At 43.9% G+C, this 25,811-nt stretch overlaps 1 protein-coding gene across 1 annotated transcript in view; it reads right to left on the reverse strand.

The window, feature by feature from the left end:
• Positions 1 to 22,479: 22,479 nt before the first annotated feature.
• LOC124622706 (protein enabled homolog) overlaps positions 22,480 to 25,811 on the reverse strand; it is a 54,896-nt gene continuing 51,564 nt past the window's right edge. Inside the window, exon 3 of the mRNA XM_047148496.1 lies at positions 22,480 to 22,774. Within this exon, the coding sequence (XP_047004452.1) occupies positions 22,480 to 22,774 (295 nt within the window). The remainder of the gene's footprint in view (positions 22,775 to 25,811) is intronic.

Below are 25,811 nucleotides of genomic sequence, written 5' to 3' on the forward strand. Positions count from 1 at the left end.
CTGAGTGGGTTTCCAAGTTCTACAATGGATCGAAGGATGACCTATGCCATATCACATCTATAATCTAGGTTTAAATTAAGTTTCACAAAAGAGAAAACTATCAAAATGGTCTACAGTGACCCTCAATTATCTTTAATTACTTATCTAACTTGTCGTAAATTACAGTGGCTGATGTGGCTTCTCAATAATTATATAACAGAAAAATCATCGCGTTATAGATTTTAACTTACTTAGCAAATGTGAATACCACGAGCTTTAATTGACGATCGACACTAGTATTACGTAAAAAGGGGATGTAACAGATGAGACTTCTGCAGTTCTGAGTGAAGCCTTATGCGCTCAAAAATGCGGCATCGCATGCGTTCATTACCTTGTCGGTGTTCGTCAGGGGGCGGCAGGCGGCACAGCTCCACGCACCTCACCGTCTCGGAAGCAACTCTCTCCTAACTTCTCCTTACTACAATGCGGCATCGCATGCGTTCATTACCTTGTCGGTGTTCGTCAGGGGGCGGCAGGCGGCACAGCTCCACGCACCTCGCCGTCTCGGAAGCAACTCTCTCCTAACTTTTCCTTACTACAATTTACAGAAGTTGGTTTAAAAAAATCTATCTGGCTGTGTTTTCATCTGACCAATCGGGGTCTCAATGTTAACCTTAAGCTCCGCCTACAAAAATTCTGTCTATCCAACGAGAAACGTTATACTTTTCTTGTGTGGCAATGTTTTTAACGTTTGCAACGTAACAGAGACGCGAAAAAGTCTCACGCTAAAACTTGCAGCTGGTGTGGCCCTTTTAGTGTTATCGTTAGATCTATACTGTTTTTCTGGAGGTCTCTATCTTTTAACATGGGCTGGGGGGTGGTCCTGGTGGTTGGCTGGCGACGTGTGTGTCCGTCCCTTATCGTAGGGCCTTCTAGCTTAACACAGTTCTGCTCTCGGCTTCTGTTCTCCTTTCTTCCCTCAGAACTGCGTCTGTTTCACGGTGGGAAGGTATGACATGCATTTAAGCGTTCTTGTGTTAGTCTGTGGTATTCCATTTGCTCACTCGTTGATCGTATTACTTTGGTTAATTTAATGTCAGGATTTATTCGGAGCTATGTGACATACTGCCGGATTTACTTATCATGTCAGGATTTTCATGGAAGGTGTTGGATTTGCCTGACACCTTACAAGGTCAAGATGAGAAGCTTTTACAGCTCCCCTGCACTGAAGCCACACTTGGACATAAACACAATTAAAAGAGAGACATCTCTCAATTTACTTTTATATTCAATGCATAGTTTAAGTTTTCATCTTAGCAGAAATATTTTAAGCGATAAATTGCTTTTGCCGTGCATTGTTCCAGGAGGCTACATTTTCATTTTTTTCAGTTTCTTACTCCTGCCAAAAATATTGCACAGAGCTCTAGTACTTCAAGATACCTAACTGCATGTTTATCTAATTCAGTTTCATAAGTATAATATCTTCGTAATTTCTGACTCAATAAAAAACAAATTCATAGTCCTTTTGCATGTGTGAAAATTACTGACACTGATACTTTTACAGATTTCTCTCAGATGTTTAAAAATTGATATTTCAGGACTGCTTGTTACGCCATGTACCTTACAAACAAGTACACTTTTTAAAATAAGTTCTTATACGTCATAACGGTGTGGCAAATACAATTGCCCGTCCAGTTCCTTCTCAAATATGGTGCCTGCCTCATTAACATGGCCCATGTTTGAGACAGTTGTGTCGCTGCAGAGAACGCAGTGCGACCATGAAATTTTCTACAGAAAAAAAAAAAGTGCGGTTGTTATACAGTCCAGTGCCCTGATGACAAGGGTGAAAGCCCTTATTCGCCATCACCTAAAGTTTCCTCTGGAAACGCAATTTTATCTGCACCCGGCTGCGTTATTTATGTTGTCACAGCGCTTATCGCATTATGTTATTTTAGAAATATTATTGCCTAGTGGTGGGAGTAAAGAGGATGGGGACAAATAGCCACTTGGGTCAGATAAACGTAAGTTGCAGTTTAAGCAGTCAATCGACTGTCGACCATCGACTGTCTCACTATATCACACAGTATCGATTGTTGACGTTTGTACAACCGGTAACGTGAAGGGCATTTCTTGCACGTGTTTGCGTGTTTTTAATACTCAGTGATGTGTAAGAAGCGTGGTAATTCACCAGATCTTTTCTGTTATGTGTGTAACGACTTTACGACTAAGTCTCAAATACATCCCATTTCACCGTCTGTCAAAAAGGAATACGAGTTGCATTTTGAATCAAAAGTTGATGAGGGTAAGCGTTGAGCACCACAGAACTGTTGATCACGTTGCTCCCGCTATTTGCTGGTTGCGTTGAACCCACCCATCCACTCCATTTGCCGGACCAAAGCTGTGGAGGGAACATAGAGACCATATTACAGCTTGCCGCTTTTACTTATCGAAAGTAAAAGAAATCATAAGTAAGTCAAAGCACACAGTTTCTTATCCAAATCTAGAATCTGCAGTTCACTAAGTTCCGTATTCTGATATTCTCCCAGTTCCAAAACCGCTAGCGGAATGGACACTGGAAGATGAAACAAGCCATGGTAATGAGAAACCAACAAACAGGTAATCAAGATTTCGAGTGCGCGCCATCTGTAGCACAGCCACAAGCACAACCGTTGTCACAGGTACAATGGAACGATACTGTAAGAGATCTAAATTTTTCAAAGAAACAAAGTGATTTACTTGGATCTCGCATTCAAGAAAAGAACCTGTAAGAATCAAACACTCCTAGTACATTCCGTAAACGACAGCTTGGTCTTGCCACTTTTTTTTCGCAATGACAGAGAGATTGGTATATTGTAATGACATAAATGGGCTGCTTACAAAATTTCAGATGAGACACAAGCCGGAAGAATGACGCCTATTTGTACATTCATCAAAGAGTAGTCTCAAAGCTGTTCTCTTACCTAACGGAAACGAGGAACCTTTGATACCAGTGGCCCATTCCGTTCAGTCAAAGAAAACCTACACGAACATGACGCTACTCCTGAAGTATGTTGACTGTTCGAATCAGATATGGAAAATCTATGGTGATCTCAAAGTTCTGGGACTACTTCTGGGAATGCAGACTGGATACACAAAATAGTGCTATTTCTTGTGTCACTGGTATAGTAGGGCAGGGAAAGACTATTATGTAGTAGAGAGAAGTTTTCAATCCTGGTGAAAAAACGTATCGCATGAACCTCTTGCTGACAAAGACAGTGTGCTGTTACCACCACTCCACCTGAAATTGGGTTTTATAATTTTTTTTGTGAAAGCAGTGGACAAAGATTATTAGTGCAAAAATTAAAGAAGAATTTTCGTTGGATCTCAGACATGTGACTTGACGAAAGTTATTACCTTCGATCAGTTGCTGACCGATATTGAGAAGTCAGCTTCATTTGCTTTGGAAGATGGATGCTACTTTTTCTTGGGAACCGTAATGCCTGAGAATTACAGGGAACCGACGGAACACGTGCTGGACTGTTACAAGGCTGCGGGATGCAATACGTCTCTGAAATTAAATTTCCTTCATTCCCATTTGAATTCTCCATACCTAATCTTGGAGATACGAGTGACAAATAAGATATCGCTGCTATGGAAAGACAATATAAGGGGAGATCGTCACTAAACCTTCTGGCGAATTACTGCTTTACACTCCCACAAGAATTTCACCATCTACCGACAAATGGAAAATTGCCTGGAAAACTTTCTATTTTATAAGTACATTTCCAACTTTATTCAGCTTTTTTGTACTATTTTGAAAATATTTTTTGTTTTGGAATACAAACAATTGCTTTTCGTACATGATCTGTATATTAATCAATTACCAGATTCCTCCTGTTCTGTTACTAAGTCGTTTCAAAGTTTCCCGAAAATGGTATATGTGGTGTATCTTTTCCAGAATTAGTGGTACGTGATGGAACAATTCAGACTTCGTTTTCGTAATCAGAGTATGTGATTTAGTAGACACACACGTTCATCTTACGCCGAGACAGCAAGTTCAAATTTGTGGCGCTGTGAACTTTGTGCAGTCGTGGACAAAACGAGCGAGACCCCTCGCCTTTTCGTTATGCTGATCCGCACAGCTTTAAAATCTGCTACACAGTATAACAGGCAAGGCGACGAAGTGCTACCAACATACTATGCACAGGCGTGAAACTGAAAAACTATCTGAATTTCGTCAGACTGCTAGCAGTCATGTGTAAGACTATATTAATGCTGATTATTGTGTTTAACACAACACGTAAATGTAAGATATAAATGAAAGAAGAAACGCTAATTAGTATGAAATGTACAATAAAAATGAGTTTCAGCTTATCGAGATAATATAACTGTTTTAGAAAGACAAAGTACCCCAGATGGTTACGAATTAGAAAAATATTATGCACATTCGGCCGCAAAACGGTCTGTGTCAACGTTCAGACCAGTCGAACTGGATTACTGTTGCTGACCTGCCATGAAAGTGTGCAAATTTAGCAATGCGTGAAGATTCATAAAGAAATTCAGTTAAAAATCATTCAGTGCCACACTTATTGACAGAAGTGGAAAAAGTAGGCAGTAACAAGTATGAAATTCTACAAGATATTCATATTTACATGCACAGGGCACCGGTACATAATAAAGGTAGCAATAAAATGTATTGGGGCCACGAGAATTTCTTACAATTGCTTTACTTATAGTCCATCTGCCTCCATCGAGATTAGAACCGAAAACAAACCAGACCTCCCTTGCAGTAGCAAACACCTTTCACTACGCTAGCAGACAACCCAGGCAAACAGCCCTCTATTATTACCCCACACATGAATAAGCCGGCAATTTCGCACTGAAAATGACTAAATGATCTCCAGTTTCTGTTGCATAGAGCTTTCTGGAGTCAAAAGCATGAATTTTCTACCTTTATGTCACCGCTTATGTGACAATCATTCGGGATGTTTGTCGAAATAACAAAATACTGTTATTAGCGACTAAATTTAGTAGGATAATTCTGCACCACCCCAGGAAATAAACGACTACATAGCTGCCAAATGTATTCTACAATGTTTCGAATTCTCCATTAGTCGCGGCACAGCCAGAAAACGTTCATTAGCCGAAGTGTTCCTTAAGGTAGCTAGCAATGGAATGCTCGCACTTCTAAAACGTGGTGGCATTAATACTGGGATCTGAATTACCACGTGTATAGGCAAATGGATTTTATTTGCATTCCTATAAATGTGATTTGGATCGAAAGCGTAGCTACGATTAATATGCTGATGTATCGACTGCAACTAGAACATTTCGAATAAAGAGTAGGGGGAATTATTTATGCGACCCTCATCTTCAGTAACTGTTGCAGCTATTTTAGTTGTTAGGATTTCGTCACATAAATCGGTAAAAATGGAACCCTACTAGCCTCACTTTCTTGACAGTCATGTGTCTACCCAACCCTTAAAACCCATTTACCTCGAGTACAGGTAGACCTAATAAGCGGAAATGTATCGCACTTCCTGCGGTATACGGTCCCTTGGCGGTGTAAGAAATTCATTTTTATTAGTACAGTTCATACTAATTAGCGTTTCTTCTTTCATTTATATCTTATATTTACATGTTGTTTAACACATTAACCAGCATTAATATAGTCTTACACTTGACTGAAAACTGTCTGACAAAGTTGGGACAGTTTTTCAATTTCACACCTGTGGATAGTATGTTGGTAGCCCTTCGTCGCCTTGCCTGTTGTGCTGTTTAGCAGACTTCAAAGCTGTGCGGATCAGCATAACGAAAAGTCGAGGGATCTCGCTCGTTTTGTCCACAACTGTACATTGTTTTCAGTAGCCCAATACGATTACGTTTTCTAAACTGGGTTTGTTTGCTCTTTACCAAAATTAGTGTCAATTTTGGAACGCCAATGAGCTATTCATTGTTCTCAAATATGACAATAATTGTAAATCATTCTTATTTTTGGTCCTTGACATTTAATGCTAACATTATTGTTCAACGATGATTTTATTATTGCAGACTTTTCTTTTCCTCTGTATGATTCTATAAAGAAAAGATTTGTTAATGAAAGATTTTCAGTATTGTGACCAAATGTCTCTGCTGTCTCCTGAATAATGTATGCGAGAGTGCATGTGAGATAGAGTGACTGTGTGGTCAATTCGAGTACATTGTTTTAGTTCATCTCCATATTTGTTTGTTTTAATAAGTGTAAGGGCGCTGATGACCTCGCCGTTGGGCACCCATAAGATCCAAACACACACACACACACACACACACACACACACACACACACACACACGCGCGCGCGCGCACACAGACTCACACAGCATGTATGCAAGGCACCCACTTATTTCTCAGTACGGCATCTATGCAAGGCACCCACTAATTTCTCAGTAATAATGTCTTTGGTGTCTTGCCTTGCAGCATTCTCCATTCAAATCCTCTCACAAAAACGTTCTAAGAATATCACCAATATCAATTTCATCCGAACTTGGAAATGTCCTATCTAATTCTTTAGATGATCAAGAAAGAAATACAGCAGAAGATGTAGAAGATGTGGAAGTAGATTCTGTGAACTTTTGTTTTGTTTTCCTCTTCTGCCAGTTTTCTCTGTCGCCCCCTTTCTTCTTTATCCGAAAATATTTGGTCTACTCCTCCAAAGTACCCTTGACGCAGTTGCTCTCTCTGTCGAAGTATTCTTGCATTCATCCAACTTGGTTGTTTACGGACCGTCAGTATGTGCAATACAAAACAAATTGTCCAAATTATTCATAAATTTATGACACTTTTTCGAATTTTTTCAATTTTCTCTGCTCCGAATGCATGTCATAACTCTTTGCGAACAATACTGACTCTCTCTTGCCGGAATTCTTGCCTTGTCCCAAAATATGATGTACTCACAAATAACAAGGTTAGCACTTTCACTAAAGACTCTAGCACTCGTCTGTTTGGTGGTATTTGTGTCCAGTTTTTTGCTATTTCATATCATCTATTAGAGCTCACGTTCCATAGCAGTGCGTAATTTACGTGACATCTCAATTAGCGACTGAAAAATAGACACGACATGGTTGCTAACAAACAAACAAATGACTCCACTGCACTTGCACTAACTGATAAGTTGAAGTGACGTAAGCGCGACAAAGATTTTGTTCCATACAAGAGTTCTCCACCACGTCGGCACGGGTTACTGTGTTTCCACAGCATAAAAATTTTGTATGGGAATGTTTTAGAATCATTTAAAGAACAACGGAGAGAGAGCGCTAAAAAATTATTGAAGTTGGAAAATAAGGAACACCCTATTATACATACTATAATTGACTGTAGAAAACCTCAGTTATTCTGGTATCTATATAAATCATAATGGAAATGGAACTGATTTAATGAATACAAAAAAAAAAAGACGGGATATCAGAGCTTCATTCGCCGTACACACAGCACGAAGATGAAATAAATAAATGTAATGATAAAAGAAAGCCGAAAAAGAAACTAGTGATAGTGTTACCTATCTATCTAAACTGAATTCTGTTTTTATTCAGTCTGTAACATTGTCCCTTAATCAACAGCAAACGATACACCTATTTTTGAACGCCTAATTGTTCATTGACATGACAATGAACATCCTTCAGAAAACAATAGAATCACTTAATAGAGGCTCCTATACATTACGTCAGCACTTGCTCACGCTAACGATGTTTGCGATTTCCTTCACGAAAGTGAGGCGGGTGGCTGATGATCTCAAGATAGAATGCACGAACGTATGTTACTTCACTCCTGAATTCTAGTTGCACACAGTCTGTCAACTAGAATGATCACCTAATTACGTTCTTGTCCACGTTTTCTGTTAACGTAATCGTCACGCGCGACTGATTGTTACCTCAAAGCACGGCATATGGGTACCGAAAGTGCGTAACACCTATACTATTGTCACGAAGACTTATATAAAAGCATGTAACTACGAGACTAATCGGGAAAGTAAGGTCACAAAAATATTTTTGAAATGCAAAGAAACTATTTATTTTAATAAAATTTACAAGAATTGTAGTATAGATATTGCATTATTTTTCCACATAATCATCATTTACCTCAATACATTTTGTCATCCGGGGGACGAATTTTTTGAGTCCTGTGTCATAGACGCCACGCCGCCTTTTCAGGCAGTTCTTCACTTCGATTTTCACCTTGTCATCGTCGGAAAAGCGTTTTTCGCGAAGGTGTTCCTTCAATTTAGTGAAGAGATGATAGTCACTTAATGCGAGCTCGGAGCTATGAGAGGGGTGGGATATTTTACATCCCAACCAAACGAAGTCCACAACTCTTGTGTTGCATGAGCGGTGTGTGAGGACGCGCGTTGTCATGAAGGAGACAGACTCCCGTTGTCAGCATCCCAGCTCTGCGAAGTTTCTTCATGGTCTCACAATATCAATATCTTGCAGCGTTTATTGTTTCACCTCTTTCCGAAACATCAACGAGTCGAACCCCTTTTTTGTCCCAAAACACTGGCACCATGATTTTCCTCGCTGTTTTGCTGAATTTTTTGGCTGAAGGAGATTGAGTATGGAGCCACAGCATTTGTTGTATTTTGCTCTCTGCGGTATGGTGATAAGCCCAAGTTTCATCTCCAGCCGCTACGGAGTTGAGAAAAGCCTCGCCTTCAGTATGCAAACGATCAAGAAATTTGAGAACAGTGCTGACTGTGTTCATTTTGAGTGCTTCGGTACGCATCTTGGACACCCAAGGCGCACACAACTTGCTATAATTTAGTCAGTCAGTTACGACTTCATGAATGACAGCTAGCGAAATGTTTGGACAAACTGCATACTGGTCGTCGATTGTCGAACAGCAATTTTCTGCACCACATCATCCGTCACAACAGACGCCCTTGCCGGCTGCTGTGGCCGAGCGCTTCTAGGCGCTACAGTCTGGAACCGCGCGACCGCTACGCTCGCAGGTTGGAATCCTGCCTCGGGCATGGATGTGTGTGATGTCGTTAGGTTAGTTAGGTTTAAGTAGTTCTAAGTCTAGGGGACTGATGACAACTGTTAACTCCCATAGCGCTCAGAGCCATTTGAACCATTTTGAACAGACGGCCTTCCGCTTCCGTCTTTCCGTGAATTTCCGTTGTTCCACAACTGAAATTCAGTATCCATTTCGTCACATGTTGCCTTGACATTACGTCCTCTCCATAAACTGGAACAATTTCGTCATGAATCGTAGTGGTTTTCATGCCCTTAACAATTAGGTAGCGAATTACAGCGCACACTTGGCACTTGGCTGGAGCCGGAATGAGAGCGCTTATTTCTAACAGTCACCACAGCACTAATCGACAAGCTACTGGTTGTTGGGAATGCTCGTTCCCTGCCCTGGCTTCCTGCTACACGGGAGTGGTACCGGCTTCCCCCACGGACATTCCATGCTAAAGCTACATTTCTTGTAACCTTAGTTACCTTATAACCCTCGTACGATTGTGGAGCTTTTAGCCGCTTTTTGCAACCCAGCACTTAGCTTTCTGTCAACAACTCGCCCGGCATTATTTCTCCTATCCACAACAGAAGCTCATGCTCGATGCTAACAATCACACTCCGTTTTGTCGAAAAATTCAACTATCGACTCTGAGCCAGATAGTGATACAACAGCAGAGTTGAATTATATCTTCAACTCAGCGGCCAGTGAAGGAAATTAATTAACATCACGCTGGGTTTTTCTAGTTGTTGTTGCCGGCCAGGGTGGCCGAGTGGTTCTAGGCGCTACAGTCTGGAACCGCGCGACCGCTACAGTCTCAGGTTCGAATCCTGCCTCGGGCATGGATGTGTGTGATGTCCTTAGGTTAGTTAGGTTTAAGTAGTAGTAAGTTCTAGGGGACTGATGACCTTACAAGTTAAGTCCCATAGTGCCCAGAGCCGTTTGAACCATATCTAGTTGTTGATAATTCAAATACCCTAGACGTCAAAAGGTTTGAACCTTCTCTTTCAGAACTATGTTAAGAACTAACGTCGCTGAGTATTAAAATTCCAACAGCAGTAAGACTATCAAATTAAGAAATGCTTCTCACTGTGCGGGTGCAGCACAATATGAGGGATATGACTTTTTTCCTTTTTCTGTTGTTCCTTAGCTGATTTTTGTGCTATGAACATAGCTTCCTTCATAAATGAGTAAAACCAAGTTAACAAAATGCAGTCTGAGTACCTTCACTTCTGGTTCTACACTTTACAGACATCCATACTTAGGCCTACATAGCGCCTTGGAGCATATTGTTTCTTTTAGTGTCTCTTGGACTAGCAAGACAGAAACTCAGATTTATGCTTTCATGTATGAGGGTGAGTCAAATGAAAACTTTTCATCAGGGTAAATGATGACAGCCAAAACAGTTGCAGGATAAAGATTTATTAAAATTCTTGACCATGGTTTCGGTATATCTAAATATACCTTCATCAGAAGTAAAATACACCTGTTTTCAGGATTTTAAATGAGATGTCCGAGTGGTCAAGAATTTTAATAAATCTTTATCCTGCAACTGTTTTGGCTGTCATCATTTACAGTGAAGAATTTCAAGAGTTGCAGTTTTAGTCATGTTTAAAATCTTAAAATGAAAACCTTAAGTATTTTTTAAAATATTATATATTGTGCAGAAGTGGTACAAAGCAGTATCACTTTTCAACATAATCTCCCCCACGCTCAATGCAAGTCCTCCAGCGCTTACAAAGTGCATAAATTCCTTTAGAAAAAAATTCTTTTGGTAGTCCACGCTACCACTCATGCACCGCGTGGCGCACCTCTTCATCAGAACGGAACTTCTTTCCTCCCATTGAGTCTTTGAGTGGTCCAAACATATGGAAATCACTTGGGGCAAGGTCCGGTGAATATCGTGGGTGAGGAAGACACTCACAATGCAGGTCTGTGATTGTTGCACCTGTTGTACGGGCAGCGTGGGGCCTTGCATTGTCATGTTGCAAAAGGACACCTGCTGACAGCAATCCACGTCGCTTTGATTTGATTGCAGGCCCCAGATGATTTCTTAGGACATCTGTGTATGATGCACTGGTCACAGTGGTCCCTCTAGGCATGTAATGCTCCAAAATGACGCCTTTTTCGTCCCAAAAGAGCATAACCTTCCCTGCTGATGGTTCTGTTCGAAACTCCTTTGGTTTTGGTCATCACGAACGGCGCCATTTCTTGCTCGCTCCCTTCGTTTCCGGTTGGTGGAAGTGAACCTAGGTTTCGTCCCCAGTAACTATTCTTGCAAGGAAGCCATCACCTTCTCGTTCAAAGCGCCGAAGAAGTTCTTCACAAGCATCAATACGTCAGTCTCTCATTTCAGGAGTCAGCTGCTGTGGCACCCATCTTGCAGACACTTCGTGAAACTGGAGCACATCAGGCAGAATGTGGTGTGCTGACCCACGACTAGTGTGTAAACATGCTGCAATGTCATTCAGTGTCACTCGGCAGTTTTCCTTCACTATGGTTTCAACTGCTGCAATGTTCTGTGGAGTCAGAACTCGTGCCTGACCTGGACGAGGAGCACCTTCCACTGAAGTCACACCATTTGCGAACTTCCTGCCCCATTCGCAGACTTGCGCTGCTATGACAAATATGCATCACCGTACTGAACCTTCATTCGTCGATGAATTTCAATAGGTTTCACACCTTCAGTACGCAAAAACCGAATAACAGAACGCCGTTCTTTCCTGGTGCAAGTCGCAAGTGGGGTGGCCATCTTTATACTGATACTGCGACGTTACGTGTGCATCTATACTATGCTGCCACCTACAGGCCATTCTGCACGCTGTTTGTAGCACGCTTACCAACTTACAGGATAACGGCGCGAAGTTTCGAATTGTTATTACAAATTTAAGGTTTTCATTTGACTCGCCCTCATATAAAGTTGTTATATTTTGTCGACATGACGTTTCAATGCCCCAACACCGGAAAATAAGTGAATAAAATGTCGAGAAAAATAATTTACTAATGCAAAAACTAGTTCTGTGAGAGCATCTGATGTGGTATCACGTGCCGATACCGCCCCACAGCATGTCAAGGTCAGTAATGGAAAGGTAAGGTTTCGTCTGATGCCTTTGCGCGGGATCCGAACCCAGTGGTGTGGGTCCGCTGAGCCAGGCCTGCAGCAGCTCGGTACCACGAGCGCACTCTGACGCCTCAGTATAGGATGTCTGGTGGCAGCCATTCACGCTTGAAGCCAATACGCTACGACACCTTCCTCCATGCTTAGGACAGCGAGTCTTATCCTAGTTACTATTGTGTGAGCTGGACTCTAGTTCTTGCCACTTAATTGTAGCCCGCATCTCGTGGTCGTGCGGTAGCGTTCTCGCTTCCCACGCCCGGGTTCCCGGGTTCGATTCCCGGCGGGGTAAGGGATTTTCTCTGCCTCGTGATGGCAGGGGTGTTGTGTGCTGTCCTTAGGTTAGTTAGGTTTAAGTAGTTCTAAGTTCTAGGGGACTTATGACCACAGCAGTTGAGTCCCATAGTGCTCAGAGCCAGCCAACTTAATTGTAATCATTCTTCGTAAGCTTAGTTTTGTATCCCGCCTGGAAGGTGGCGCGTGGGTAGGAGCGGGAGCGGGAAAAACACGTCGGTACTGCAGTGAGTAAAAATGGTTTACTGGTGCAAGAAGAATGCATAACTTTGTATAGATGCGAAGTCTTAGACCAGTCGTATGTAGAGCAAAGCTGAAGCGAAGTGTCCTGGTTGTCTGCACTTAATGAAATGGGGAGAATCTGTAACGGAGCTCGACGGCTGCGGTAGCAGGTTCGAATCCTGCCTCGGGAATGGATGTGTGTGATGTCCTTAGGTTAGTTAGGTTTAAGTTGTTCTAAGTTCTAGGGGACTGATGACCACAGCAGTTAAGTCCCATAGTGCTCAGAGCCATTTGAACCATTTTTTTTTTTTTGTAACGGAGCTCGTAGAGCTGCACAGCACCAGCTAGAGGCCGCTGTCGTCGGTGTCTCGTGGTATTGCCAACCTTTGAAACTATGGCGTGGAGCGTTGCTATCGATACCACACTTAGAAAAATACAAATTAAGTAAATTATTTGTTTCTTGCGTTAACTTGTTCGCTAATCACTTCTGCTCCTGCACAGCTTTCCTACGACGACAGTTGCTGCACCACTGTGTAGCCCACGTCTCCTTCTTTTGTGTACGAAGTTGTACACAGCACCTGCCTCAAGGAGAATTGTTTTTTTTTGTTTGTTGAGAAAACTGACATGGATTAGGTATGAGAGTATTTGGTTTAAATACTTCCGCGTGGGCATTGGGCTAAATCTTCCAGTCGACAACTGTGTCTGAATATAAAAGACATGGGTTTTTAAACAATGGTGGCGGCACACTATTTCTCCCTTCCTGTAGTCGGCCCACCAATCTGGCGGCACTTTAAAGGTTTTGGCCAATCTGATGAGTGGATCTGCAGCTCGAGGGAGCATGTGGCCAACCACATTCAGATTCCTTCTTTTTTCCATTTGGGTTGGTGGGACTTTTTCTGGCCTTTCTGATAAAATTTATGTTTCACTTCATTAAATTCATGAAAGGTGCGAATTTGAAATAAAAATATGAGATTTGCACTAAGTCCGTAATTGTTATTGCACTCGAATATCTGCAAGAGCCTTACATTGTTCCAGTCATCAATATGGAAACATCTGCTGCTCTCACCGGAGTCACACGATGATTCATTAATACAGTCTGAATTAAACACCGATTTACTACAGCCGATCGTGAGTTAAATTCAATTCGCAAACAGAGCAAGATCCGCGACACAGGGACCGTAGCCGCTACTGTCAGTATGCTTCACATTCTACAAGAAGTCATAAGCAACCCTGCTACTCCGTCTGACACTCTAAGTCATTATAATAAAGTACGCATTAACTTGTATTGCTGGATAGGCAGAGAGGAGCGACTTCATATCCATGTCTCATTTTCTGTCCATAATAATAATGAGTAAATTTCAGAGAACAGTGTTAAGTTACCGAATATCAACCCTTTCACATAACGTATGCTACGTAAGCAGTGTCTGGCAGTAAAGGTGTCTGGAAGTCTTAATGTTATGTGTTCGATACTGAATTCTCATTTGGAGTGACATCTCATGGGAATGACGGAAGCGCATCATATGTTTATAAACAATGTAAATATTCTATGCGAATCGTGTGTGTGTGTGTGTGTGTGTGTGTGTGTGTGTGTGTGTGTGTGTGTGTGTCATTCAGTGTGTATCAGAGGCTGACTGAGGTGGCATAAATGAAAGAAATATACATATTTCGTTCGCGTTGCAGCACTCATCTTGTGAAGCTCACTATGCATTGCGATGCGTTATTGAGACTCATTGCAGCAATTGTTTGTCTTGGGCTCTTTGTGGCAGACTCCTTGCCGCGCCATGGAAAGAATCGTGTCCACATCTAGGTTTAATTCAAGGGAGACAGAAATCTAAAAGTTAGTCATCTGCTGCGCTGTTGAAATAAAGGAGTTTTCCGGAAAACGTTTTACATGTAGCATAAAAATAAAACATTACATTTTTAGATTTGAATGTTTTTTCGCTATGCCTTTTTCTCAGGCAACTGATTCCAAATATAGGATTATTTCAAAGTGTATGTTTCACAACACATGTTTATGATGAGGTGGTTATCTTTTTATTATTAATCATATGTTTCACGATACTTCAAATCTGACTGTGTCCGTTGTTCAGAAAGTTGCAGTGATCTGAGAGTGCGAATTACTGTTGCTAATCTGGGGGAAGCCGAAACTAGCATTCTGAACTGATTATCCTGTTTCGAAATTCTTATCTCCACTTCATTAAGAAGTGAATGCTAGCTTAAAAGACAAAATGAAAGAAAGTGATGCAGCTGGGATTCAGTCCCACGCTCTACCATCAGACCACCATACCAGTTGTGAATTATATCCCACTTGTTGAGTTCAAATGGTTCAAATGCCTCTGAGCCTTGTGGGACTTAACATCTGAGGTCAACAGTCCCCTAGAATTTAGAACTACTTAAACCTAACCAACCTAAGGACATCAAACACATCCATGCCCGAGGCAGGATTCGAACTTGCGACCGTAGCAGTCACGCGGTTTCGGACTGAAGCGCCTAGAACTTGTTGAGTTCAAGAGACTCTCTCTACAGTTATGGTGTGTGTTCACTAGGTTATAATTCAGACAATTTTTTGTAAATATTTATAAATTACAGGTAAATACTTTGGTTGTCCACCAATATATCTGTTAGTCAAAAGCGGATCAAAATCACTACAGCAGTTCCTGAGAATGCACTGCATGTACATACAGACATGAGCATGTGACACTAGTTCATATTCAGGATGTAATGAGTGTAAGTGCAGATATTTTCATATGTGATACCTTAACATGTAGACGTCATGGTGTCAGTAGTTTTTCTCTGCGACAAATAGTGTTTTGGCAAACACGTCCCAAACTTTAGGATATGATGTTTTATACACGGTCGTAAGTGCTCCACTGAGTGGACTATCTCTGTCAGCAATACATGAGACGTTTTACGACCACACATCCACATTGCGAGACCTGATCTGCTGCCCAGGGGAAAATAAGCGCTAACGGCTTGCTCTAGCTACAAGTACCTGGAGGTACTACCGAACCTAAGAACATACGACTCGTAATAACAATAATTATTTGGCTTCAAATGATGTAAATACTGATGAAAAGTTGTTCAGTACACCGTCCTTAGTCACTGTTAGACATATCTGCACTTATGTAGAGAAATGTAATAAAAACTTGAAGAAAATGTGCCAAATACGCGTTAGGTCAGCAGCGGCTGAGAATAAGTGTTCCAGATATACTGATCAGCCACAACATCATGACCACCACCGGCCGAAGTGGCCGAGCGGTTCTAGGCGCTACAGTCTGGAAACGCGCGACCGTTACGGTCGCAGGTTCGAATCCTGCCTCGGGCGTGGATGTGTGTGATGTCCTTAGGTTAGTTAGGTTTAAGTAGTTCTAAGTTCTAGGAGACTGATGACCTCAGAAGTTAAGTCCCATAATGCTCAGAGCCATGACCACCAACCTACAATCAATATAAACCAGTCCAAGAGATAGCAGTGTCACCTGGCGAGGAATGACTGCTAGTGCATGTAGTATCAGAGGGCATACTGTCCTTGTGTAGAATGAGGAAGGTGCGCAATCTATTTCAGTTTGACCGAGGGCAGAATGTAATGGCCCGGAGGCTCGGCACGAGCATTTCGGAAACTGCACCACTTTTCGGCTATTCCAGGAGTGGTGGGGTGAGTATGTTCAACACATGGCGAAAGCTGATTGAAACACTGTCCAGACATCGTGGGGTTGGGCATTACAGATGTCGGATTCCATAGGTTTTGCAGCCTATTAAAAAAGGATAGGTGGCGAACCGTGGTGGAATAACGTCACACTTTAATGCTGTGCGGAGTACGACTGTGTCTGAAAAAACAGTGTACCGAATACACCTAACAATGAGCCTCCACAGCCGACGGCCAATGTATGTCCCAACATTAACACCACAACGTCGGCAACTACAAGTGATATGGGAAGATACAGTGGAAGAGCGTTGCATGGTGTGCTGAAGCCCGATACCTGCTTCATCATACTGATAGGAGAGCGCGAATTTCTCATCTTGTAGGGAAACAGCTCCTTGACAGCTTTACAGCAGGACAGAGACAATCTGGCAGCGACTCCATTATGCTCTGGGAAACATTCACGTGGGCCCAGTGGAGCTCGTTAAAGGCACTGTGACGGCCAAGGAGTATCGTACATTGCTTGCTGATCCTGTACACCCCTTCATGCCAATCATGGTTGGTTTGTTGGTTGGTTTAAAGGGATGGGGGGAGAGGGGAGCAAACAGCTGGGTCTTCGGTCCCTTGTTCGTATTAAAACAATTCCACAAGGGAAAGAATAGAACAAAGGAGACTTATAGCACAAAATCGGGCCAAAGGAGAAACCATAGAACAACAGAAGGGCAACAAACACTGCAATGATCAAAACTGGACAAGAAAACTATAGAGAGGCGAAAGAAACAGGTAGAAAGGATTAAAACACGAGAGCAGGTGACAGTGGATGGCTGATCATGAGAATAAAAATGGTAAGCCAGCCACTCTGCAGCACATTAAAACCTCCAGCTTAAAAGCACTACGGTAGAGAACACAGAGGGACAATCATGTTTTCCTGTAGCAGTGGCATTTTTCAACATGATAATGCTCCATGTCGAAGGGCAGGATGTGATGGACTGGTTAGAAGAACACAGTGGAAAGTTCCAATTGAGGTACTCGCCCACCGCCCCTTTCCCCCTCCCCCGCAGTTAACGGGAATTGTGTGACTTGTGTGTGCAGATGTGGTGCCAACTCTCTCAAGCGACCTACCAGTGCCTTATTGCTTCTATACCACGATGCGTCGCGGTTGTTATCCGTGCCAAGGTTGAAGTACGACTATTATGTAGGTGATCATAATGTTCCGGCTGATAAGTGTAAATTCATGGCACTACGATTTGTGGTTTGGGCAACTTGTACGTCAACTGATGTGGCAGATTTACTTGCCACAAATAAACCATTAGTACATCCCATGGTGTAAATTCCCTATTGTACACTCATCAAAAAAGTTTTGCATCACCCCGGATCCAAGAACTCCTGAAGGTAGACGTTGACTGTGGATTTTGTCTCGCAGACACAGTACCTTTCACTGTTCAGAGATGTCACTAAACATGCCCAAAGATGTAAACAACCATGTATGAATAGCGCCTATTAGACGGTGGGTGTCCGACAGTCGATCAGTTAGAGTTTTTCCACCAGGAAGGAGGTACACGGCGCGTGTTGTCTGTAGTTCAACAATGCCTAGACGGTCAACAACGCGGTTCGATAGCGTACTCATTGTTACTTTGTGCCAGGAAGGACTCTCAACAAGGGAAGTGTCCAGGCGCCTCGGAGTGAACCAAAGCGATGTTGTTCGGATATGGAGGATATACAGAAAGACAGGAACTGAAGGTGACATGCCTCGCTCAGGCCGCTACAGATTATCGCTCGGAGGAACCCTGACAGCAACGCCAACATGTTGAATAATGCTTTTCGTGCAGCCACAGGACGTCGCATTACGACTCAAACTGTGCGCAGTAGGCTGCATGATGCGCGACTTCATTCCCAACGTCCATGGCGAGGCCCATCTTTGCAAGCACGACACCATGCAGTGCGCTACAGATGGGCCCAAGAACATGCCGAATGGACCGTTCAGGATTGGCATCACGTTCTCTTCAACGCTGGGTGTCGCTTATGCCTTCAACCAGACAATCGTTGAGACGTGTTTGAAGGCAATCCGGTCAGGTTGAACGCCTTAGTCACACTGTCCAGCGAGTGCAGCAAGGTGGAGGTTCCCTGATGTTCTGGGGTGGCATTATGTGGGATCGACGTACGCCGCTGGTGGTCATGGAAGGCGCTGTACGATACGCGAGTGCCATCCTCCGACCGGTAGTGCAACCATATAGGCAGCATATTGGCGAGGCATTCGTCTTCGTGGAGGACAATTCGCGCCCCCATCGTGTTGGTTAGCTGGTTGGTTGGTTTAAGAGAAGGGGTAAAGTGACCAAACTGCTTGGTCATCGGTCCCTACTTCCTGATAAACAATTCCACAAGGGAAAGAAGAAAACAAAAGACGCGTACAGCACAATACTGAAAGAATGGAAAAAACCACAAGAACGAAGGAAAGGCAACAAACACTATAAGCAACAAAAGAGGACGAAACAGAGTGACGCAAGGAACAGTTGGAAGAGATTAAAACAAGAAAGCAGATTCACCAACTGCGACATAATCGCGTGTACAAACAGTGATCCAATACTGTAAAATGCTTTTTTATTCCAGTCTCTGATCACAAATGAATTCTTTAGATGATGACCGGTTTCAGTCTGTAATGACCATCTTCAGATCTTTACCTTACTTTAGGACATGGTGTAAAAAAGATCTGAAGATGGTCATTACAGACTGAAACCGGTCATCATCTAAAGAATTCATTTGTGATCAGAGACTGGAATAAAAAAGCAAGAAAGCAGATTACCTTGGTTGCCCGACCACGAGAATAAAAAATAAAAGCGAGCCACTCCGCAACACATTAAAACCTCCAACATAAAAGCAGTAGCGGTGAGAAAAGAGAGGGACAAACGACAAGCGTTAAAAGTTATAGGATAATACCCACGCTCATGTATAAAACGTAACACTAGATCAGCCGATAAGGCGTTGTCTGCTCAAATTAGCTGTAATGAGTTTGGCAAACGAAGTTCATGGCGGAGGCCAGCCAAAGAAGGGCAGCTTAAACGCATGTGGGCCTCTGTCAAGCGCGAGCCGCATCGGCACTGACGTGGATCTTCACGACGCAGGAGGCAGCCGTGGGTCGCCCAAGCGTGGCAAGTGCGGAGCCTACAGAGAACCACAGAGACCGTGCGAGAGGCCCTAGTCGAGGACTTCCACACATTCGTAGTCTCCTTAATGGAACGCGTTTGTTGTGAGTACTGAAATTATGACATGCCGTCTCCCAAAGCTGAAAAACCTTGCAGGGTAATAACGAACGCACGTCACTTACGGGGATACTGATCTCCAGAAACAGTTTCTGTGTTTCTGTGTGTCTGGCCAGCCTGTCGGCAAGTTCATTTCCTGGAATTCCGACGTGACCTAGGGCCCGGACACACACCACTGAACGACTGAACCGTTCCAGGACATAGATGGACTCCTGGATGGTCGCTACCAAATGATGGCGAGGGTAGCACTGGTCAGTAGCTTGGAGGCTGCTCAAGGAATCAGTACAGAGAAGAAATGACGCGCCAGAGCATGGGCGGATGTACTCAAGAGCGCGAGGTATGGCCGCCAGCTCTGCAGTGAAAACACTGCCGCCATCGAGCAAGCAGTGCTATTCAATACGTACTCCATGAACATACGCGAAGCCAACGTGACCATCAGTCAGCGAGACATCGGTGTAAACCACTTCAAGGCCCCGGTGCATGTCAAGAATCGAGATAAAGGGACAGCGGAGAGCCGCTGGGTTAACTGAGCCCTTAGGGCCATGGGAGAGGTCCAGGTGAAGCTTCCGCCTACGTATACGTGAATGGACTTGGAGGTGGAAAAGGGGAGGACTCCAGACAGAAAGAACTGGATGCCAACCGCAATCGCAAGTTCTGACCCAAGCGGCCGAGTTGAAACGGCGTGGTTGAGATGGTAATTCTGATGCTCAGGAGTACTACGAATGAGTGGAACGTAACTGGCGAGCAGTTGTGCACCTCTCGTCTGCAGTGGAGGAACTCCAGCGTCCACCAGTACGCTGGTCACCGGACTCGTCCTAAACGCTCCTGTCACTAGTCGAACTCCACAGTGGTGCAGTCGAGTTAACGCAACGCTGAGAGCACCACCGAACCGTAAACCACACTCCCATTGTCAAGGCGGGGCTGAACAAGGACTCTGTAGAGCTGCAGCAGCGTAGAGCGATCTGCACCCCACTTGGTGTTGCTGAAACAGCGGCGAGCATTGAGATGCTGCCAGCACTTCCACTTAAGCTGACAAAGATGAGGAAGCCAAGTCAATCGAGCGTCGAAAACCAGTCCTAAGAATCGATATGCCTCCACTACCGTGAGTTCATCGTCATGAAGATAAAGTTTTGGTTCCGGATGAACGGTACGACGCCGACAGCAGTGCGTGACACATGACACGGCTGAAAACTGGAAGCCGTGGGCTACAGCCCATGAGTGCGCCTTGTGGATGGCTCCCTGTAGGCACCGCTCATCAACACAAGTACTGGAGGAGCAGTACGAAATGCAGAAGTCTTCTGCATACAGAGAAGGTGAGACCGAAGGCCCTACAGCTGCTGCCTGACCGTTTATGTCTACTAAAAATAGAGATACAATACAGTCCCCTGCAGAACTCCATTCTCACAGATATGGGGGGAACTATGGTAGGCACTAACTTGGACATGGAAAGTACGGAGTGACAGGAAGTTTTGGATAGAAATCGGTAGGGGGCCCTGGAGACCCCACTCATGTATAGTTGCAAGGATATGATGACACCACGTTGTGTCACACGCTTTCAGTAAAACAAAAAAGATGTCAGCCGGGTGTTGGCGCCTGGTAAAGGCGGTTGGAATGGCAGACTCGAGTGACACAAGATTATCAGTGGTAGAGCGACTCTCGCGGAAACCACCTTGGCATGGAGCCAGTAGGCCACGTGACTCGAGGACCCAAACTAACCGCAGCTTATGAAGAACGTTGGTGAGGCTGATGGGCTGATAGTTATCTACTTCAAGCGGGTTTTTCTCGGGTTTGAGCACTGGATTGATGGTGCTCTCCCGCCATTGCAATGGAAAGAGGCCATCACACCAGATCCAGTTGGAGATGATGAGGAGATGTCACTTGTACTCGGATGAGAGATGTTTAACCATCTGACTGTGGATCCGATTCGGCCCAGGAGCGGTGTCGGGTCAATGTGCAAGGGCACTGAGGAGCTCCCACTCTGTAAATGGAGCGTTATAGGGTTCACTATGGCGTGTAGTGAACGAGTTTCCCTTCCATCCGCCATTTGCGGGTGCGAAAGGCTGTGGGATAGTTCTCCAACGCAGAGGCAGTGCTCAGCAAACTGCTCTGCAATCGCGTTGGTGTCGGTAGAGCACATCCTGTGAATCACTTCCTTCAGGCTAACGACATCGCTCGACTAGAGTGGCCAGCATGTTCACCAAACATGAACCCTATTGAACATGCGTGAGATAGTTTGAAAATGGCTCTTTATGGACGATATTACCCACCAACCACTGCCGGCTACGGTGGCAGAGCAGTTGTAGGCACTTCAGTCTAGAACCGCGCGACCGCTACGGTCGCAGGTTCGAATCCTGCCTCGGGCATGGATGTGTGTGATGTCCTTAGGTTAGCTAGATTTAAGTAGTTCTAAGTTCTAGGGGACTGATTACCTCAGATTTTAAGTCCCACAGTGCTCAGAGCAATTTGTACCGCAAACCACTCTAAGGGCTCTACGTCGAATAGTCGTTGAGGAGTGGGACAATCTGGACCAACAGTGCCTTGATGAACTTGTGGATAGTATGCTAGGACGAACAAAGGCATGCATCAATGCAAGAGGACGTGCTACTGGGTATTAGAGATATCGATGTGTACAGCAATGTGGACCCCCGTCTTTGAAGGTCTCGCTGTATGCTGGTACAACATGTAATGTGTGGTTTTCACGAGCAATAAAAATGGCGCAAATGATGTTTATGTTGATCTCTATTCCAAATTTCAGTACAGCTTCCGGAACTCTCGGGACGGAGATGGTGCAGAACTTTTTTTTGAAATAGCCTATGTATCTTCTGTCCTTACAGAATTCTCCCTCCCTTCGGGCGACCACCTACAGAGTCTAGAAGCACTCGTCGGACTTTTCTTCGCGCCCAGTGGGAAATATTTCACGAGCACTTTCTCCGCAGATATCTCCGCGACAGCAGGAGCGAAGAGTGCCGTTCCGTAGCTCGGCCATATTTATCCAGCCGGGCTATTTATCTCGAGGGCTCGCGGCAATGAGGGTATTTCCATCCGGGGCGCACAAAAGGCTCCTGGCGGGCAGAAGACGGCGGCGACGGCGGCGGCGGCGACGGCAGCGGTGGCGGACAATGCGACACTTTGCGGCGCGCCGCTCGGTCAGCAGAGCCACCGGGCGTCAGAGGCGCGCCGTCCATTCGGCTCTTTGTCGGCGCCGCCGCCGGAAGCAATTTCTGCGAGAGATTGTGTCGGCCGGCTGCGGACGTGGCTCTCTCTGGCCGCGCGGTGACGAGCTGTGACAGCGGGAAGCGCCTGGGACAGCCCCAGGCCCCGGCTGGATCGCGCGAAGGCACGCCTTTGTGGCGGACACAGGGGCGCCTCTGATGAATTCGTAAGGGCCCGTCCCGTGAGTGACCTCGCGAGGCGCGCGCAGCCAACTGGCAGCCCTTTGAACCAACAGTAATAGGTCTCCCAGATGCGAGGTGGCTCAATATGATACGGGGACGAGCAGCTGCTTGTTACGTTGCGTAATAATTCACTCCTCTGAAGCGCGTCTATACGAGAGGCGCACAGAACGCAACAAAGTTGCATCTCTGCCCTTTACAATTGCTCGTACATGAGAAAGTTGGCCAGTAGAGTCCAGATTTTACGTAACACCAAATTAAGAAATATGTTTATAAATATGTAGCCAAAACTGGTGTAATCTACAAAACAAAATTTTAAATGTTCCTTCGTTTAAAATCATACATGTCCGAATTTCTTCGCCGGCTGCTTTGAAATTTTGACGTAACGTTGCATTTCAATAAGAATGTGTTTTAATTTACCCGTTTTTAGCATATGTAACTCATAAACAAATACATAACATATAAAGAGAAACAGTATTACCGAAAGTATTGCGAAGTTTCGGACTAATTTATCTCAGAATTTTACGTGTTATTTTAGTGGCTGGCACAGCCAACCACTCAGTTAACTTTTTGTGCGAGGATTTCTTTTATTTCATCATGATGACCATTCCTCTCTATGTAGGTGAACGCCAAAAGAATGTTTTCGCAATCGGAGGAGAAAGTTGGTGATTGAAATTTCGAGAGAAAATCCTGCTCCCATGTTTTGATGATGGTTCAAGTGACTCTGAGCACTATTGGACTTAACAGCTGACGTCATCAGTCCCCTAGAACTTAGAACTACTTAAAACTAACTAACCTAAGGACATCACACACATCCATGCCCGAGCCAGGATTCGAACCCGCGACAGTAGCGATCGCGCGGTACCAGACTGAAGGGCCTAGAACCGCTCAGCCAGTGCGGCCGGCTAATGTTTGATTACGACCCCAATTCAACTATTGTGTGCTTGGCACTCTCTGCCCTATTTCAGTATAGCACAAAACGAGCTGCCCTTCTTTGAACTTTCTCGGTGTCCTCCGTCAGTCCCATCTCATACACATCCCACACCGCGCAGCAGTACTCCGGAAGAGGGCGGACAAGCGTGGTGTGAGGAATTTCTTCAGTAGACCTGTCGCACATTCTAATCGTTCTTCGGTTAGCTTTGCCCACAACATTATCTACGTGATAGTTCTAATCTAAGTTATTCATAACTGTAGTCTCTAAGTATTAAGTTAAACTTACAGCGTTTAGATTTTTGTGATTCATCGTGTTACCGAGATTTAGCGTATTTCTTTTAGTGCTCATGTGGATGACTTCACATTTTTCATTTACAGTCGACTGCCACTTTTCGCACCAGCTAGTGAAATCATTTTGCAGTTGATTTTGACCGTCTGATGACGTTACAAGGCAGTAAATGACACACCAAGGAATGAAAGAGGAAGTCGCCTGGTAGAATTTTGCACAGAACATAACTTAATCATAGCTAATACTTGCTTTCAGAATCATGATAGAAGGTTGTATACGTGGAAGAGGCCTGGAGACACTGAAAGGTTTCAGATATATTATGTAACGGTAATATTTAGGAACCACGTTTTAAATTGTACGACATTTCCAGAGGCAGATGTGGACTCTGACCACAATTTATTGGTTATGAACTGTACACTAAAACTGAAGAAACTGCAAAAAGGTGGGAATTTAAGGAGATGGAACGCGGATAAAATGAAAATACCGGAGATTGTAGAGAGTTTCAGAGAGAGCATTAGAGAGCGATTGACAAGAACAGATGAAAGAAATACAGTAGAAGAAGAATTGGTAGCTCTGAGACATGAAATAGTAAAGGCAGCAGAGGATCAAGTAGGTAAAAAGACGAGGGCTAGTAGAAATCATGACTAACAGAAGGTGATACTCAATTTAACTGGTGGAAGGAGATAATATAAAAATGCAGTACATGAAGCAGGCGAAAAGGAATACAAACGTCTCAAAAATGAGATCGACAGGAAGTGCAAAATGGCTAAGCAGAGATGGATAGAGGCATATATCACTAGAAGTAAGATAGATACTGCCTAGAGGAAAATTAAAGAGACCTTTGGAAAAAAAAGGGAACCACCCATATGAATGGCAAGAGCTCAGATGGAAAACCAGTTCTAAGCAAATAAGGGAAAGCAGAAAGGTGGAAGGAGTATATAGAGGATCTATACAAGGGCGATGTACTTGAGGGGAATATTATGGAAATGGAAGAGGACGTAGTGAAACGTCCCCTTTGAGCAATTATACAAGACTGTGCTTAACCTAACACACAATATTTTTAGCGCAACGCAATCTGACTTTCAGAATTCTCTACAAAAGAATGGCCCTGACAAACATTAAACTATACCTTTCACAAATCACTTACCTCACAAAAATCTTCGCTGCTCAAGCTACTGCAATACAGCGAGCGCCACTACTGCCAGCTAAATAAAAGATTCAAACTACTAAAGGCACTAACTACTGATAGGGATAGTTAGCAAATGAAAGATATTAATAGAGAACAAACAGTGTATTTACCTTAATATCATCACAAGTCATAATATATATATCAGTTCATGACAAATTTCAAAACTCCGCCATCTCTCTCCCCACATCCACCACTGCTGGCGGCTCACCTCCAACTGCGCAACGCTACGCGCTGTTCACAGCCAGCTGCCTAACGCTACAATGGCGAGTATTACAACAATGCAAAGCAGACACAGACTGCCCACAGCACAGCCAGTGATTGTCATACAGAGGTGGCGTTACCAATAAAAAACCTAAACAGCCTACTTACATAGAGAAAACATAAACAGCCTACTTACATAGCCCCCATGCTCCCCACAAAAATTTTTACAAATGGTGTTGGGCACTGGCCAATACAGATTTGACAAAAATTTTTCACAATTACAGTAACAAAGATATAAAATGCACACACTTATTAATATTATGTTGGTCAAAA

This window comes from Schistocerca americana, chromosome 7 (assembly GCF_021461395.2).
Source record: "Schistocerca americana isolate TAMUIC-IGC-003095 chromosome 7, iqSchAmer2.1, whole genome shotgun sequence".
NCBI lineage: Eukaryota > Metazoa > Arthropoda > Insecta > Orthoptera > Acrididae > Schistocerca > Schistocerca americana.